This window comes from Notamacropus eugenii, chromosome 4 (assembly GCF_028372415.1).
Source record: "Notamacropus eugenii isolate mMacEug1 chromosome 4, mMacEug1.pri_v2, whole genome shotgun sequence".
Classification (NCBI taxonomy): domain Eukaryota; kingdom Metazoa; phylum Chordata; class Mammalia; order Diprotodontia; family Macropodidae; genus Notamacropus; species Notamacropus eugenii.
In genome coordinates, this window is record NC_092875.1 from 149,470,356 (window position 1) to 149,486,108 (window position 15,753).

The 15,753-nt window shown below is 39.2% G+C and overlaps 1 protein-coding gene across 9 annotated transcripts in view; it reads left to right on the top strand.

Annotated features, from left to right (window-relative positions):
• NCALD (neurocalcin delta) overlaps window positions 1-15,753 on the top strand; it is a 579,604-nt gene that overhangs the window by 550,362 nt on the left and 13,489 nt on the right. For all 9 annotated transcript variants that reach the window (XM_072603368.1, XM_072603367.1, XM_072603366.1 and 6 more), the window contains one exon: window positions 8,408-8,804. In XM_072603368.1, the coding sequence (XP_072459469.1) occupies window positions 8,427-8,804 (378 nt within the window). In that variant the 5' untranslated portion in view covers window positions 8,408-8,426. The remainder of the gene's footprint in view (window positions 1-8,407; window positions 8,805-15,753) is intronic.

The following is a 15,753-nucleotide window of genomic DNA, read 5'->3' on the forward strand; positions in this document are numbered from 1 at the left end:
CTTGCTGACTGACTGACGCTTTGGTGCCATCAATGATCTCTTTATTGTCAATCCAATGTCTTTTTCTTAATCATCATACTTCTTGACTTCTCTGTACTTAACCCCATTGACTATTGCCCTCCTTCTAGATACTTTGCTTGGGTGGCTGCTGGTGAAACTGTTCTACTGTAGTTCTCTATCTACTTCCATGGATAATCTTTGCCTTCTCTTCAAAGACACCGCCAATGTCCCATCCGCTGAGCAGGGGTGTTTCCTAGGGCTCTGTCCTTGGGCCTTTCCTAATCTCTCTCTACATTCTTTTCCTTAGTGTTATCATCAGACCCCATGGGTTTTACTCTCATCTCTATGCAAATGATTCTCAGATCCACACATTTAGCCCTCATCCCTTCTCCTGAGCACCAGTCCCATATCTTCAGTGGATCTTCCTACTGTATTCTATATGCATATTCAGCTTAACTGATTATCTTTCCACCTAAACCTTCCCCTCCTCTTTTGAGAGCTCCACCATTCTTCCAGTCACTCAGTTTGCAATCTAGGAGCCATCCTAGATCATTCCTTCTTACTCTCCACCCACCCATATCCGATCTGTTGCCAAATCTTATTGATTCTACCTCCCAAGTTATTGTAGTGGTCTCCCGACTGATCTCCCTACATCAGCAGCTATCTCCCTTTTCTAATGTAATCTCTATAAAATGACCAAATGGAAATTCTTCAAGGATAGGTCTGACCACAACCAACCATGTCACTCCCCTACTCAAGAACCTCCAGAGGTTCCCTATTGGCTGTAGAATAAAATATGTACTTACCTGTTTGGCACTTAAGATGGTTCACAATCTGACTCCAGCCTCATCTGTTTGGGGAAGCTTCTAATACAGCATCCATCTTTCAGGGTTGTTGTGATAATCAATTGAGGTAATGTTATCTTAAGTCATTATAATAACAATAATAGTAATAACTAGCATTGGTATAGTGTTTTAAGGTTTTTATAATGTGTTAAAATGTTTAGGTATAGATTTGACTGGATGGTTTCTGAAGTTCCTACTTATTCTGTGAAATTTATCGAACTTTTCTCTCCACACATCTCTGTTGTCCAGTTCCCTTGTTCCTTATTTGTCCCAGATGCAGGAGACATTTTTCTGGACTATTTACCTGAGGTGGCACTTGGTTTTATCATTTCATATGTCTCATAGAAATGTGGTTCGCAAGACTCACCCCTCTGAATTCAGTCCTTTGATGCAATAAACATTTTATAACCTGGCTCTGGTACTTGTGTGACCTTAAGCAAGTCACTTACTATCTGTGGGTCTCAGTTTTCTTAACTGTAAAATGAAAGAGGTTGGACTAGATAACAAATAATGCCTTAGAAGAGGAAAGACAAGCAAATAACTGAAATGTGAACATTTAAGCAACGTGTTACAAGAGTTCTTAAGAGGGATAAATTACTTTGAGCGGAGGGATCTGAGAAGGCTTTCTCAAGATGGCTATTGAACATGGTCTTGAAGGATGGTGCATGTAATCAGAAGATATGTTTTGAGTCCCAGTTTTGCCATGGATTTGTGACCATGAGCAAGATTCTCAACCTCAGTTTCCTCATCTGTAAATAATAGTAATAATTAACATATAAACATAAAAATACTTAACATGTAATCAGTAGTAATAATTAACAATTACATAACACTTTAAGGTTTGCTAAGCCATATGTGTATATATCGTACAATAATATACAATACTATGAGATGGATGCCAGTATTATTCCCATTTTGCAGATAAGGAGACTGAGATAGGCACAAGTTAAATGACTTGCCCAGGATCATATAGGTAGCAAATGTCTGAAGCAGGATTTGAACCCAGGTCTTTTTTACTTCAAGTTCAGCATTGTATCCACTATACAAGCTTGCTCTCCCTTATAAAATCAATATGATTTTTCAGGTCCTTTCTACCTACTGTAGCTCTGTGCTTCTATAACATTTGACCCAGGATCCCCCAAAGTCTTTGGACTCTCATGGTCTGTGTTCAATCATTGGTGGTTATTCAGTCATTATTCAGTCATGTCCAACTCTTCATGACTCCATTTGGGGTTTTCTTGGCAAAGATTTGGTTTGCTGTTTCCTTCTCCAGCCCATTTTATAGATGAGGAAACTGAGGCAAGCAGGGTTAAGTGACTTACCTAGGGTCACATAGCTGTCTGCAGCCAGATTTGAACTCAGGAAGAGCAGTCTTCTTGACTCCAGGTCTGGCATTCTATTCACTATGCCTTCAATGTGCCCTTCAATCCTAGGGCCTGAACCCAAATAGCCAGTTTCTCTCTGTGGCTCCTTATCCAAACCTGGAGTTCTTTGAGGGGACAGAGAAGTGGGGGAGGGAGATATTTTTCAGAAATCTTTGACTAGAGCCCTTTAACACTTCCATACACTGGTGCAAGAGACAGAAACTCCTATCTCAAAAAAAAAAAAAAAATAGAAAGGAGGAGAGAAGACTAGATTACATACCCACAGAGATTTTTGTCATATAATCGGATAAAGTCCAGATGCTTTACTTAAGTTAGAAAAAAATGTGTATAATTTTAGCATGAAACAATTCCAGGTCTAATCACAAACTCAGTTCCCAAGTCATATGTTCCATGCTCTTAAGTCTTGTTTCTGTTAGGGTCTTTCTGTGCTAATGAATTCAGAAACGATTTTTAATTACTGTTTTTCAAGAAATAGCTCCACACAGTTCAAAGTGAGGGATTTAGCCAAAATGATGGGAAAATTGGATAGCAGTGTGGGAACTGTTCATAAAAGAGAACTACTCTTTAAATGAGCTAAGTTCAGTTTGGGAGGAATAGTGTTTTGAGTTTCCAGGAAAGCCTAATCACATCCTCCTCAGAGGCAGAAGACTTAGATATTAAAATGACATTTCTTTCAAGAATAGGGCTTGTGGTAATTTGCATTTTTTGTGTATCTGTTGAAAAAGGCAGGGAGTTGGGGGGAGATTATATTCTGAATTATTTCCATAAAGCAAGCTCAAAATTACTTTAATATTCCATAAATTGATTTGATGATCTGTTCATCTGGGAGCTATATATTATCTAGGGTCTAGAAGTAAGGTGCGGATTCCCTGCTGTTGCCAATTTACCACTGAAAAATAGTTTTAAATTCTAAGGAAAATAAAGATATGTTTAGCTCAAAGGGAGAAGACAGCATATTTCTAAATCACAAAATCCCAACATTTTGGACTTTAGAGGCCATCTATTCCAAATTATAGTATAAAAAAACCCACCACTTTACAAAATTATGTCAAGTGGTCAGCCACCCTCTGATTGAAGCTCTGCACTGAGGGGGAATCTACTCGCTCCTGGCATAGCCCAATCAAGTCCACTTTTCAGGAGTTCTAATAGCCAGAGGCAAGCAGCTAGATGATACCATAGTTAATAGGGTACTGGGCCTGTAGTCGGGAAGACTCACCTTTCTGAGTTCAAATCTGGCCTCAGACTCTTACGAGCTGTATGACCCTAGTTAAGTCACATTTACCTGCTTGCCTCAGTTTCCTTATCTATAAAATGAACTGGAAAAGGAAATGGCAAGCCATGCCACTACCTTTACTAAGAAAACCCCAAATGGGGTCATGATGAGTCAGACCCTATTGATAAACAAATCAACAACTTACCACTACAACAAAAATTGCTAGAGAATTTTTCCTGGAATCAAGCTTGTATCTCCTTCTCTGCAAGTTTCACCTCTTGTTTCTTGTTCTTCTCCTTGGGATCAAACAGAACAAGTCTAATCCCTCTTTAAATTATGGTTGTTCAAGTCTTACAGATAAGCAGCATGTCCTCCATCTAGGTCTTCTTTTTTCCAGGACAAACATCCCCAGTTTTTTCAGCTAATCCTCATACTTGGGGCAGCAAGGTGACACAGTGGATAGAGTTCAAATCCTGTGTCAGATACTTACTGTGTGACCCTGGGCAAGTAATTTAACAAGTTAATTTAACAAGTAAATTAACAAGTAATTTAACTGCCTCAGTTTCCCACTTTGCAAAATGGGGATAATAATAGCACCAAACTCCCAGGGTTATTGTGAAGATCAAATGAGATGTCCATTATAAAGTGCTTAGCGGAGTGCTAAGTTTATAGTAAGCACTATATAAATGTTAACGATGATGATGGTAATGATGATAAATGGATGATTATCAATCCTCTCACCATCTTGGTTAATCTCTATTGTCATATTTCAGTTTCTGAATAGCTTCCCTACAATGAGACATCCCAATTGAACAGAGTACTCCAAGAGTTAACCTGAATATTGCGGCATACTATGGGACTATCACCATCATCTGTCTTTCACAGACATGAAGCCTTTCCTGAAATGTATCCTAGGATATAGTGTTAACTTTTTTTGGCTGCTAGATCACATAATTAATTCATGTTGAGCTTGCAGTCCACTAAGACCTGTAGATTTTTTTCCATAAGAACTGTTATCTAGCAATTTCCTTGCCATTCTCTACTCAGCAAGCTGTTTTTCTGAACTCCTATATAGAATTTCATAAGATTGATCTGAATTTATTCCTTTAATATCTCTTACAAGATTTAGCCCTTTGTTTTGGCTTGCTGCAACCTCTTTGTATGTTTTTCTTCAAAGATAAGGTCTCAGCATTGTGTTAACTACATATCTGACAAATACGCCTTCTAAATCATTGATTAAAAATGTCCAGGTGGTGGTTGCTCCGCTCTGGCTTAAGAAATATTGGGGGTTTTGTTTTCTAATTGATGTCCTGCTATTCTCTGAACATGTCCCACATTTTTGAGCCATTAGAATTCCTCTATGCTTGGAACACTCTCCTCGTGGGAATGCCTTTTACAGATAAGGAAAGTAAGGCATAGAGAGAAGGCAAAGGGATATGCCAGGGTCATCCACTCAGAGAGGTGCTTAGAACCTCGTCTGTCCTAGCTCTAGCTTGCATTCTTTCCATTACTCCACACTGTCTCTCTAACAGTTAACAATTAGAAGTTCCTCAAGTTGAATGGACTGCCCCAGTAGGAGTGGTTTTGCCCCTTATGTCAAGCCAAGGTTGGATGAAAACTTGGCAAGGATGTAGTAGAGAGAATTCACATTTATATACAGGTTGGACTAGCTAGCATTTATATAATGCTGAAAGGTTTGCAAAACACTTTACAAATATTATCTCATTCAGTACTCACCCCAGTCCTAGGAGGCAGGGCTGTTATTATCCCCATTTTACAGATGAAGAAACTGAGACAGACAAAAATTAAATGACTTGCCCAGAATCACCCAGCTAGTACATATCTGAGGTGGGATTTGAACTCAGATCTTCTAGACTCCAGGTCCAGTGCTTTGTCCATAGTGCCATCTAGCTTCAGGAGGTGGTATCTGAACTGTGGGGGTACAGACCCACTTAGAGGACAGGGTATGGAGGATGATCCAGCAAAGAAGATAAACAAAAAGCAGTCAGACAAGTAAAAATAAAAATCAGGAAAGGACAGTATAGTGGAAATTTAGGGAAGAGAGAGTGAAATGAAACGAGAGTTTCAAATGCTACAGACAGTTAAGCAGAATGGAGACTGAAAAAAATAGACAATAGGTTTAATAATTAAGAGAGAGAAGTTTCAGTAAAGTCACGGTGATATGGCCAGTGACTGATGGAAAGATTCTTGGAGAAGAAGGTGATATTTAAGCTAGTCCTTGAAAGGAAAATAGGCTTTTTTTTTGTTTGTTTGAAAAAGACTGTGTCTCTATTATACCTAGACTGGAAGCATAAAGTCTACTCATGGTCTCTATCCCATTATGGATCCCACAGAAACTTTGACTTGCTCTGTTTTTCTGCCTTGGGCCAGTTTGCCCTCCTTAGGCAGCCTAGTGACCCTCAGCTTCTGGCGCCTCTTCATATTGGTGTCAGACTTGGTGTAGACACCTATTGGCTTCAGCCCTACTACAACTCAGAACTTCTAAACTCAAGTGATCCATCAACCTCAGCCTTCCCAGTACTAAGAATTATAGGTGTGTCCCTACCACACCTGACCGACAGGTAGGATTTCATAAGGCAAATATGGGTTGTTCCCAGAGATGAGCATTCAAGGTATTGTAGAGAAATGAAAGTAAAAAAATATGGGGCATGTTCACAGAATAATGATACAATTTCACTAGAGCATGGAGTACATGAAAGAGAGTAATATCAGACAAAACTGAAAAGTATAGCTAGAATAGAGCTGCTTTTTTAAAAAGAAATATTTCCTCCCAATTACATGTAAAAACTATTCTGAAGGTTTTTGTTTTTGTTTTGAGTTTCAAATTCCATTTCTCATTCCCTTTCCTCCCCCGTTCCTGAGGTAAGCAGTCTGATATAAATTACATATGTGCAAACATACATTTCCATAATAGTCATTTTGCGGAAGAAAACAAGAAATGAAGAAAGGAAGGAAGGAAGGAAGAAAAAATGGAAGGAAGGAAGGAAGAAAGAAAGAAAGGAAAGAAAGAAAGAAAGAAGGAAGAAATAGAATGTTTTAGTCTGTATTCAAACTCTATCAGTTCTTTCTCTGGAAATGTGGATAGCATTTTCCATCATTCCATTAATCTTTTGGAGTTGTCTCAGATCATTGTAGAATAGCTATTCACAGTTGTTCATCATACGTTGTTGTTGTTACTATGTACAATGTTCTCCTGGTTCTGTTCACTTCACTTTGTATCAGTTCATGTAAGCCTTTCTAGGTTTTTCTGAAATCATCCTGCTAATCATTTCTTATAGCATAATATCATTCCATTACAATTATATGCCACAACTTGTTCAGCCATTCCTAATTGATGGACATCCCTTCAGTTTCCAATTCTAGCCCAAAAAGAGCTGTTCTATGTATTTTTGTACAAATAGGTTCTTTTTCCCTTTTTTGGATCTCTTTGGGATACAAACCTAATGGTAGTATTATTGTATCAAAGAGTATGCACAGTTTTATACCCTTTGAGCATAGTTCCAAATTGTTCTTCAGAATGGTTGGGTCAGTTCACAATTCCACCAACAGTGCATTTGTGTACCCACTTTTCCCATATCCCCTCCAACATTTACCATTTCCTTTTTCTATCATATTAGCCAATCTGATGTTTGGAGGTGTTTGGAGGTACTTCAAAGTTGTTTTATTTTTCATTTCTCTAATCAATAGTGATTTAGAGCACTTTTTACATGACCATAGATAACTTTGATTTCTTTGTTTGAAAACTGTCTGTAGAACAGGGTTTCTTAACTCTGTGTGTGTGTGTGTGTGTGTGTGTGTGTGTGTGTGTGTGATTTTGAGCATTTTTTCTATGACCATACATGGTTTTGATTTCTTTGTCTGAAAAATGTCTGTAGAATAAGGTTTCTTAACCAGGTGTGTGTGGCAGGGGATACATTTGACAGTCTGAAGAAGAGCTATGTTATGTTACTAAATCCATAAAACAGAAATACATAGGATTATGAAGGAAACTATACTGAGATAAAGACATTTTTCTCATCCAAGTTCTTGAATCCCCTGAAATTCACAGATTGTTTGGAGATCTATGGACCCCATGTCAGGAACCCCTGAGTAAGAGCCACATTGTGAAGGGCCATGAATACCAAACTAGAGTTTGGACTTTATCTACTAGGTGACTGTTATAAGAGACTATTTTAATTAACAAAACATATCTGTTTTTTGTGAAGTCCAGTCTTTAATATTCAACTTTTTTACTCAGTGACCTCAATTATTGCTTCTAGCCAGTTAACTGACATTAAAAAAGATCTTCTCTGTTTGGCCCTTCCATATTGTTGTTTCTTACATTCAGATGGTATTTGAATATTGCTTAATTTGGAAATATTAACAAATAAGTAATGAAGGGACAGGTATTATTCTTTGTCCTATTTTTTTCTCACCCTGGATTAGATAGGAGAGACCTGACTGTTCTTCACTCTTACAAACTGATAGGCCAGAATTCTCTTTTTTATTGCACCAATAGTTCTTTTCCTTTATGCTGTTCTCAAAGAGCATCCCAGCACTAATTCTTGGCAGGGATTTGGTTAACCTTCATAGGTTAACATAACCTTCTGTTCTTCAATAAGACACTCCATCTTCTGACTTCTGACACTTGCTCTGGCTGTCCCCCATGCCTGGAATGCTCTCCCTCCTCATCTCTGCCTCTCTGCTAAAATTCCACCTTCTAAAGGAAGCCTTTCCCTATTCCCCCTTAAAGCTAATTAATTCTTTCCCTCTATTGATTATCTCCAATTTAGTTTGTATATGCTGACTCCCCCGTTAGATTGTGAACTTTTTGAGATTAGAAACTATCTTTTGTCTTTCTTTGTATTGCCAGCACCAAGCACAGTGCTTGGCACACACTAGATGCTTAATGTTAATTGATTAACCGTTATAACAATCTAATTTTTCCCCTTTTCCATTTGCAGCTGAACCTCTGACACCAGAATGGGGAAACAGAACAGCAAACTACGCCCAGAGGTGATGCAGGATTTGCTAGAAAGCACAGACTTTACTGAGCATGAGATCCAGGAGTGGTATAAAGGCTTCTTGAGAGACTGCCCAAGTGGTCATTTATCCATGGAGGAATTTAAGAAAATATATGGAAACTTTTTTCCTTATGGGGACGCTTCCAAATTTGCAGAGCACGTATTCCGCACTTTTGATGCCAACGGGGATGGAACAATAGACTTCAGAGAATTCATCATTGCTCTGAGCGTAACATCGAGAGGGAAACTGGAGCAGAAGCTGAAGTGGGCCTTTAGCATGTATGACCTGGATGGGAATGGGTACATCAGCAAGGCCGAAATGCTGGAGATTGTTCAGGTAGGTGTTTTTGCCCATCTACTTTCCTGAATTCTTGAACTCAGATAACATCAGGAGCACCAGAACAGAATTCATGTCCCAGATCAAAGGAAGAGTGAAGCACTAAATTGTTCCCTGGACTTGGAGTCAGGAAGACCTGGGTTCAAACTTTGCTTCAGACACTTACCTAGCTGTGTGACCCTGTGCAAATCACTTGAACCTATCTGAGACTCAGTTTTCTCATTTATAAAATGAGAAGGTTAGATTCAACTTCTAACATCCCTTCTAGTTTTATAATCCTAAGAGGAAGAATAACCAGGAAGGTTTTTGAGGAAGATCCTTTCATGTTCAGAAAGTTGTGTTTAGGGAATGAGGGAAGGAAGTAGCAGAGGAGACAGCCATATGCTTGTTATAAAATGCTTAAGGAAGCCAAATACCGTTCCCAGAAGGGGAGGCAACCAGCTTGTAAAGTATCTCAATCTAGGAGCATCACAAAGGCCTGTAGAGGAAAGAGTATGCAAGAGAGGGTCATCAACAGAGGTAAATGTACCAGAGATGTTGGGAAAGGGGATGACAGAGAAAGAACATCAGCTCTGAAAACTTTGGAAAGAGCAGTTTGAGTATTAAGGTCAGAACAAGGGGTCATGGAATTAGATCTGAAAGAGACCTTAAAAGACAATTGAGTGTAAACTGTGGTCAAGAATCTCTTAGAATAAATGGGGTAGCCTTCATAGTCAATAAAAGGGTGAGAAAAGCAGTACTGGGGTATAATCTCAAAAAAGGCAGAATGATATCTCTTTGAATCCAAGGCAAATCATTCAACATCTCAGTAATACAAATCTGTGCTCCAACCATTGGTGTCAAAGAGGCTCAGGTTGATTAGTTCTGTAAAGACCTACAACATCTTCTAGGAATAGCAGCCCCAGAAATGTCACATTCAACATAGGGGTTTGGAATGCTGAAGTAGGAAATAAAAAGATGATTGGAACTACAAGGAAGTTTGGCCCTGGAGTACAAAATGAAGCAGGCAGAGATGAAGAGTTTTGTCGAGATAACTCCTTTTCAGTCTGGAGCACTTTAATTAGATTGAAAAGACTCTAGGCAACTATTTTTTCCCAACCGTTGTTCTATCCCTGGCCAAAGGTTTGTCATGATCCAGAAAGCCAAATCCTGTAATCAGATATATCTCCTTAGCCAGTGGTTCAGGATGTGGTGTGACAGTGCCAGATACCAGGAAGAAGAACAATAAACTTCCCTCCCCAAAATGAAAGCTCCCGGGAACATAATAGCCAAAATCCAGAGCTTCCAGCTCAAAGTTAAAAGTGCTACAAGCAACCAGAAAGAAAGCATTTAAGTACCAAGCAACGCCCCCATCAGGATTGCACATGATTGAACAGTGAGAAATAGAAAGGAGCAGAGAGCTTGGAATATAATATTCCAGAAATCAAAGACTTTAGGTTTACAATCAAGAATAATTTATCAGCAAAACTGTGGGAAAATAGAGCTTTAATGAAGTAGAAGGTGTCAAAGCAATCCTGATGAAAAGACCAGAGCTGTGTAGAAACTTTGAAGTGTAAAAATAGGAGTTAAAAGAAACATTTAAAAGATAAATGTGAGCAAAAAATCATAAAGGACTAAACAAGGATAGATTGTTTATATTTTAATATGGGGAGATGATACATCTCTCCCCTAAACCCTATTGAGGGTCACAGAGGGTCTCTAATTAGACAGAGGGCCAGGGAATGGTTCTGTTATGTTTTAATTATATTAAAAGAATAAATACAAGTCATCCCCCTAAATGATAAATGGTCAAAGGATATGAACAGGCAATTTTCAGATGAAGAAATCAAAACTATCTATAGTTATATAAAAATGCTCTAAATCATCATTAATTAGAGAAGTGCAAATTAAAACAACTCTGAGGTACCACCTCACACCTATTGATTGGCAAACATGACAGGAAAGGAAAATGATAAATGTTGAAGGGAATGTGGAAGAATTGGGACACAAATGCACTGTTGGTAGAGTTGAGAACTGATTCAACTGTTCTAGATAGCAATTTGTAACTATGCCCAAACTGTGCATACCCTTTGATCTAGCAATACCACTCCTAGGTCTATATCCCAAAGACATCATAAAAAAGGGGAAAGGACCTACAAGTAAAAAATATTTAAAGCAAACCTTTTTGTGGTGGCAAAGATTTGGAAATTGAGGGGATGCCGATCAATTGGGGAATGGTTGAACAAGTTATGATATATGAATGTAATGGAATACTGGGGTTGCTAAAAGAAATGATGGTTAGGCAGATTTCAGAAAAATCTGGACTTACCTGAACTGATGCAAAGTGAAATGAGCAGAACTTGGAGGACATTGTATGCAATAACATTGTGGGATGGTCAGCTATATTTGACTTAACTCTTCTCAGCAATACAATGATCCAATAGAATTCCAAGACTCATGATGGAAAATGCTGTCCACCTTCAGAGAAAGAACTGATGGAATCTGAACGAAGATCGAGGCATACTATTCTCGCTTTTTCATTTTTTTCGTGTTTTTTTTCCCCTTTTGCAAACTGTAAATTTTTTTGCAAACTATTTCTTCTTTCACAACATTACTAAAATAGAAATAGGTTTTACATGGTTGCACATATATAACCTATATCAAATTGCTTACTGTCTTAGGGAAGGGGAGGGAAGGAAGGAAGAGAGAAAATTTGGAACTTGAAATTTTATTAAAATGCATGTTAAAATTGTCTTTACATATAGTTTGAAAAATACTTAGAAGTGCTTTTTAAAAAAAGAAAAATAAAAGTAGAATAGAGGGAAAGAGATGGGGCAGGGAGAGAAAAAGGAAGATTAGAGGAAATTATCTCACATAATCAGAGTCTATGTCATAGAAGTATATACAAACAAAAAGGAAAGGTTGTGTGGAGGGGAAAAGGTGACATTTGAATCTCACTTTCATCTGAAACGGTCAAAGTAGGGAACAACACACACACACACACACACACACACACACATACACAGAGTTGGCTATAGAAGTACAATTCACTAAGCAGGGAAATGAGGGAAAGGGAGAAGGGGCAGGGGAAATAAGGTGTGTAGTAGATTAAGGGATTGTTCAGTTGTTTCAGTTGTGTCTGACTCTTTGTGACCCTATTTGGGGTTTTTTTGACAGAGATACTGGAGTGCTTTCTATTTCCTTCTCCAGCTCATTTTACAGATGAGGAAACTGAGGCAAGAAGAGTTAAGTAATTTGCCCAGGGTCACACAGCTAGTCTGGGACCAGATTTGCTGAGGCCTCCTAACTCCAGATCCAATCTATCCACTGCACTCCCTAGTTGCATATTCAGTTGTGCTCTTGTATTTGACCAGATCAGATTCTTTTATAACCAGTGGTATACATCTGTTAAACAAGTGACTAGGGGTTAAGCAAGCAGCAGCAAGGGAATGAAGAGGCCTGTTTCTCTCTCTCTCTCTCTCTCTCTCTCTCTCTCTCTCTCTCTCTCTCTCTCTCTCTCTCTCCTTCTTTCCTCCCTCTTTCTGAATAAGACAAGGCAAGGTATTGGTGCTTAATTCCAAAGGACAGTAAGGTAGAAGTGCAGTTCTTGACTTGTTGGTTTTCAGAACTATTAGAGGTTCTAACCTAAAAGGAGTCTGTTACAGCAAATGTCTTTGTCATGGTACCAATTTAATTCACTCATTGGGAAAAAGCAATGAGAAAAATACAATACCAGTGAGTCAGTAATGCAGAGAAATCTTTCTCGTCCTTATTTTAGCAGGTTCTGGCAGAAATTCCTGTGCAAGCCAGTTGGTACAGTTGATGTTCCTAAAGCTAAAGCTGTGGATTGGTTCCCTTGATGAGGTGGTTAATAGCATGATGGTGGAACTCTTCCAATTGGTCAGAAACAAGGCTGTGCTCTCTGTCACTGAGTCCCCCTGTCTGGCACAGGTGCAAAAGAAAAAAAATAGACAATGCTTCTGAAATTGGGTGACGCCAGGTGAGAGATAGGCAGAGGCCAGGCAGACTATAGGAGCGCCTTCTAGCAAAACCCTAACTCTGATGGAGAATGATGTGGGATCTTTGTATCACTCAGTGACTAGCATGTAGTAGGTATTTAATAAGTGCTCAGTGAGTTGAATCTAATTGAATTGGATTGAAATTGAAAGTGCTTTGTAAACTGCAATGCCCATGAAGATACAAAGTATTGTGGCCCCCTTCCTGTTCCCTCCGCCCCACACACACACAGCTGTTATTGTAATCAGCTTGGCTTCCTTCAAAAAGAAAGAAAGTTGCGATTTGACTCTTAACTTGGGCTGGTTTATTTCATCACTTATGAAACATGTTCATGTTGATTTGTCCTGGAATGCCTTTCATGCTGAGTTTTAGGAGCCTGTTGCTTCAGGGGGAAAAAGAAATGGAAAACACATAGAAAGGAATTAGTACTGAAGGGCAGGGTACACACATATGTATAGATTCACTTCCACATGCTTTGAGATCCAGCCTACACCCGGCTGGGCAGGGATGGACTGAACTGAGAGAGGGCAGACCCCCTACTGCCCCAGAGTGCTTTATTCACCCAGAGACATGAATAGGACATTTCAAGCTTAATTAAAAACAGGATGTCCCTGTAAGTCCTTTTATTGACATGGCTAAAAATAAAGGAGGGAAGTAGCCTAGCTTCTCTCTCCCTCGTATTTCTCTCTCTCTTTCTTTTTCTTCCCTCTCTTTCTCTCTCTGTCTTCTTTCTGTGTCTCTCTGTCTTGCTCTCCCTCTGTCTCTGTCTTTCTCTCTCTCTTCCTCCTTCTCCCCTCCCCTCATCTTTCTCTCTCTTCCTCTCCCTCTCTTCATCTCTCCCCCTCTCTTCTCTTTCTCCACACTCTCTTTCACTCCTTCCCTTCCTCTTTCTCTCCTTCTTTTCCTTCCCTTTCTCTCCTCCTGCTTTTTTCTCTCCCTCCTTTTCTCTCTTTGTCTCTCTCTCCTCCCTCCTCATCTCTCTTTCTCCCTCTGTCTCCCTCATCTTTCTCTCTCTTCCTCATCTCTCTATCCCCCTCTCTCCTTCTCTTCTCCCTCACTCATCTTTCTCTTCTCTCATTTGGTCTCCATCATTCCCTTTCTCTCCTCCCCTTCCTCCTTTCCCCCCTCCCACTCCCTCATCTCTTTCCATTCCACTTTCTTTACCTGCCCCTCTCCTTTCATGATTTGATTGCATTAAAGTTGGAAAAAAACTGAACCAACGAAAGGCCTGATTTGTTTCATATTACTGTCTGGGGGTTTTGTCCTTTCTTTTCCAGGATCTTGAAGCTACTACTTTTGAAGTCTTAATACAATTGTATCTCAATTATTTTCACTGTTAGAAGGAGAACAGAGGCTCAAATTATCCCTAAGTCATTTCCATTTGGTTTTGTAAAAAATAGGTGGACTCAACAAGGTTTCAAACTTGAGAAACCCAGTAAGTGGCAATGTCACAGTCAGGGAAAAGGAAGCTTCTAGGCTTAGTGTTGGGCATAAATTCCTACCTGGCTTCTAAATCTTAGGTACGGCTCTCTCCAGGAAGCTTCTCTGAGCTTTCTGGTGAGTCATGACTACCAGCCCTCAGCCCAGAAAGCACTTACCATGTTCTACAGTATTCTGATCTGTACTTGTCTTATTCCCATAAAAAAACTGTAAGCTTTATCATGGCAAGGATGAATGTCCCTTGGACTTTATATCTTTATATCTTCCCAGACTGGGCCCTGCACAGAGCAAGCACTCATGTCACATGAACTGAATTGAATTAAATTGAATTTAATGGGAGTTGAATTGAATTCTATTAGTGGAAACTAATTGAATTGAATCTGGGGTGCTGATGGGATATTAAGGTGCAATGTACTGTAGGTCTTGGCTGTGAAAGTATCATACCCAGATTCATTGCATTTCTATCCCATCCCTTTTTGTCAATTGTAATAGGGCTGATTTTCCACCAGGATCCCATGATGGGAAATCTTAAGAGCCCCAAATCCAGAAACCTAAATTAGATTCTCAGGGAGAACTCAAAAGCATTCCCTTTAAAAAAAAATCATATGACACAGTTTTGAATATTATTTTTTTAAATTGGTGTGCCATAGATTAGGGGGAAGGCCTGAAAGCTGATGGAGGGAGAAGTAGGTCTTTGAAGGATACATGCTTAACTAAGCCTAAGAAGAAAGAGAGTGGGAAAGGAAGAATGAAAATGGGGAAAAGAAATTATAAGGAGAGGAAGTCAAGAGAGAAAAGAAAAGCTGGAGAAGAAGATGGTGAAAAGAAATTGAGACTGGCCATCATTGTTCCCAGCTCTCTTCACTTTCAGAACAGCTTCCTCATGAACTACAGTAGTAATAATGATAACTTTTATGAGAATTTGTTGTTGTTCAGTCATGTCTGACTCTTCATGTCAGGATCACAGTGCACCAATACTGTACCTGGGGTTATTTTGGCAAAGATACAGGAGTAGTTTGCCATTTCCTTCTCCAGTGGATTAATGCAAAAGGAGGTTAAATGACTTACCCAGGGTCATACAGCTAGTGAGTGTCTGAGATAGGATTTGAACTCAGGTCTTCCTCCCTCCATACCCAGTGCTCTATCCACTGATAGCTGCCTCCTTTCTGATAATAGTAACTTTTAAATAACGCTGTAACATTTGCAAAGAGTTTCATATACAGTTATGCCTTCCACATTGTGACTTTCCCCATCATAGTTTCAAAGTTAGCATAAGAAATTAAATGAGAATTGGGGTGGGGGGCAGTTTGTGGAAGCCGCAGACAACACGCAAAGGCCAGCACATGACACAGAAAAAGTTTAGAAACTCAGAAATACATAAAATATAGGAATAGTATTGTATAATATCAACGTAGTTTATCCTTTAATACCATAATAAATCAGACTTCTTCTCTGGTCCAGAAGAAGGGTGAAAAATTGCATTATGTCCCTGACCCCTGCAATATGGAAGGGA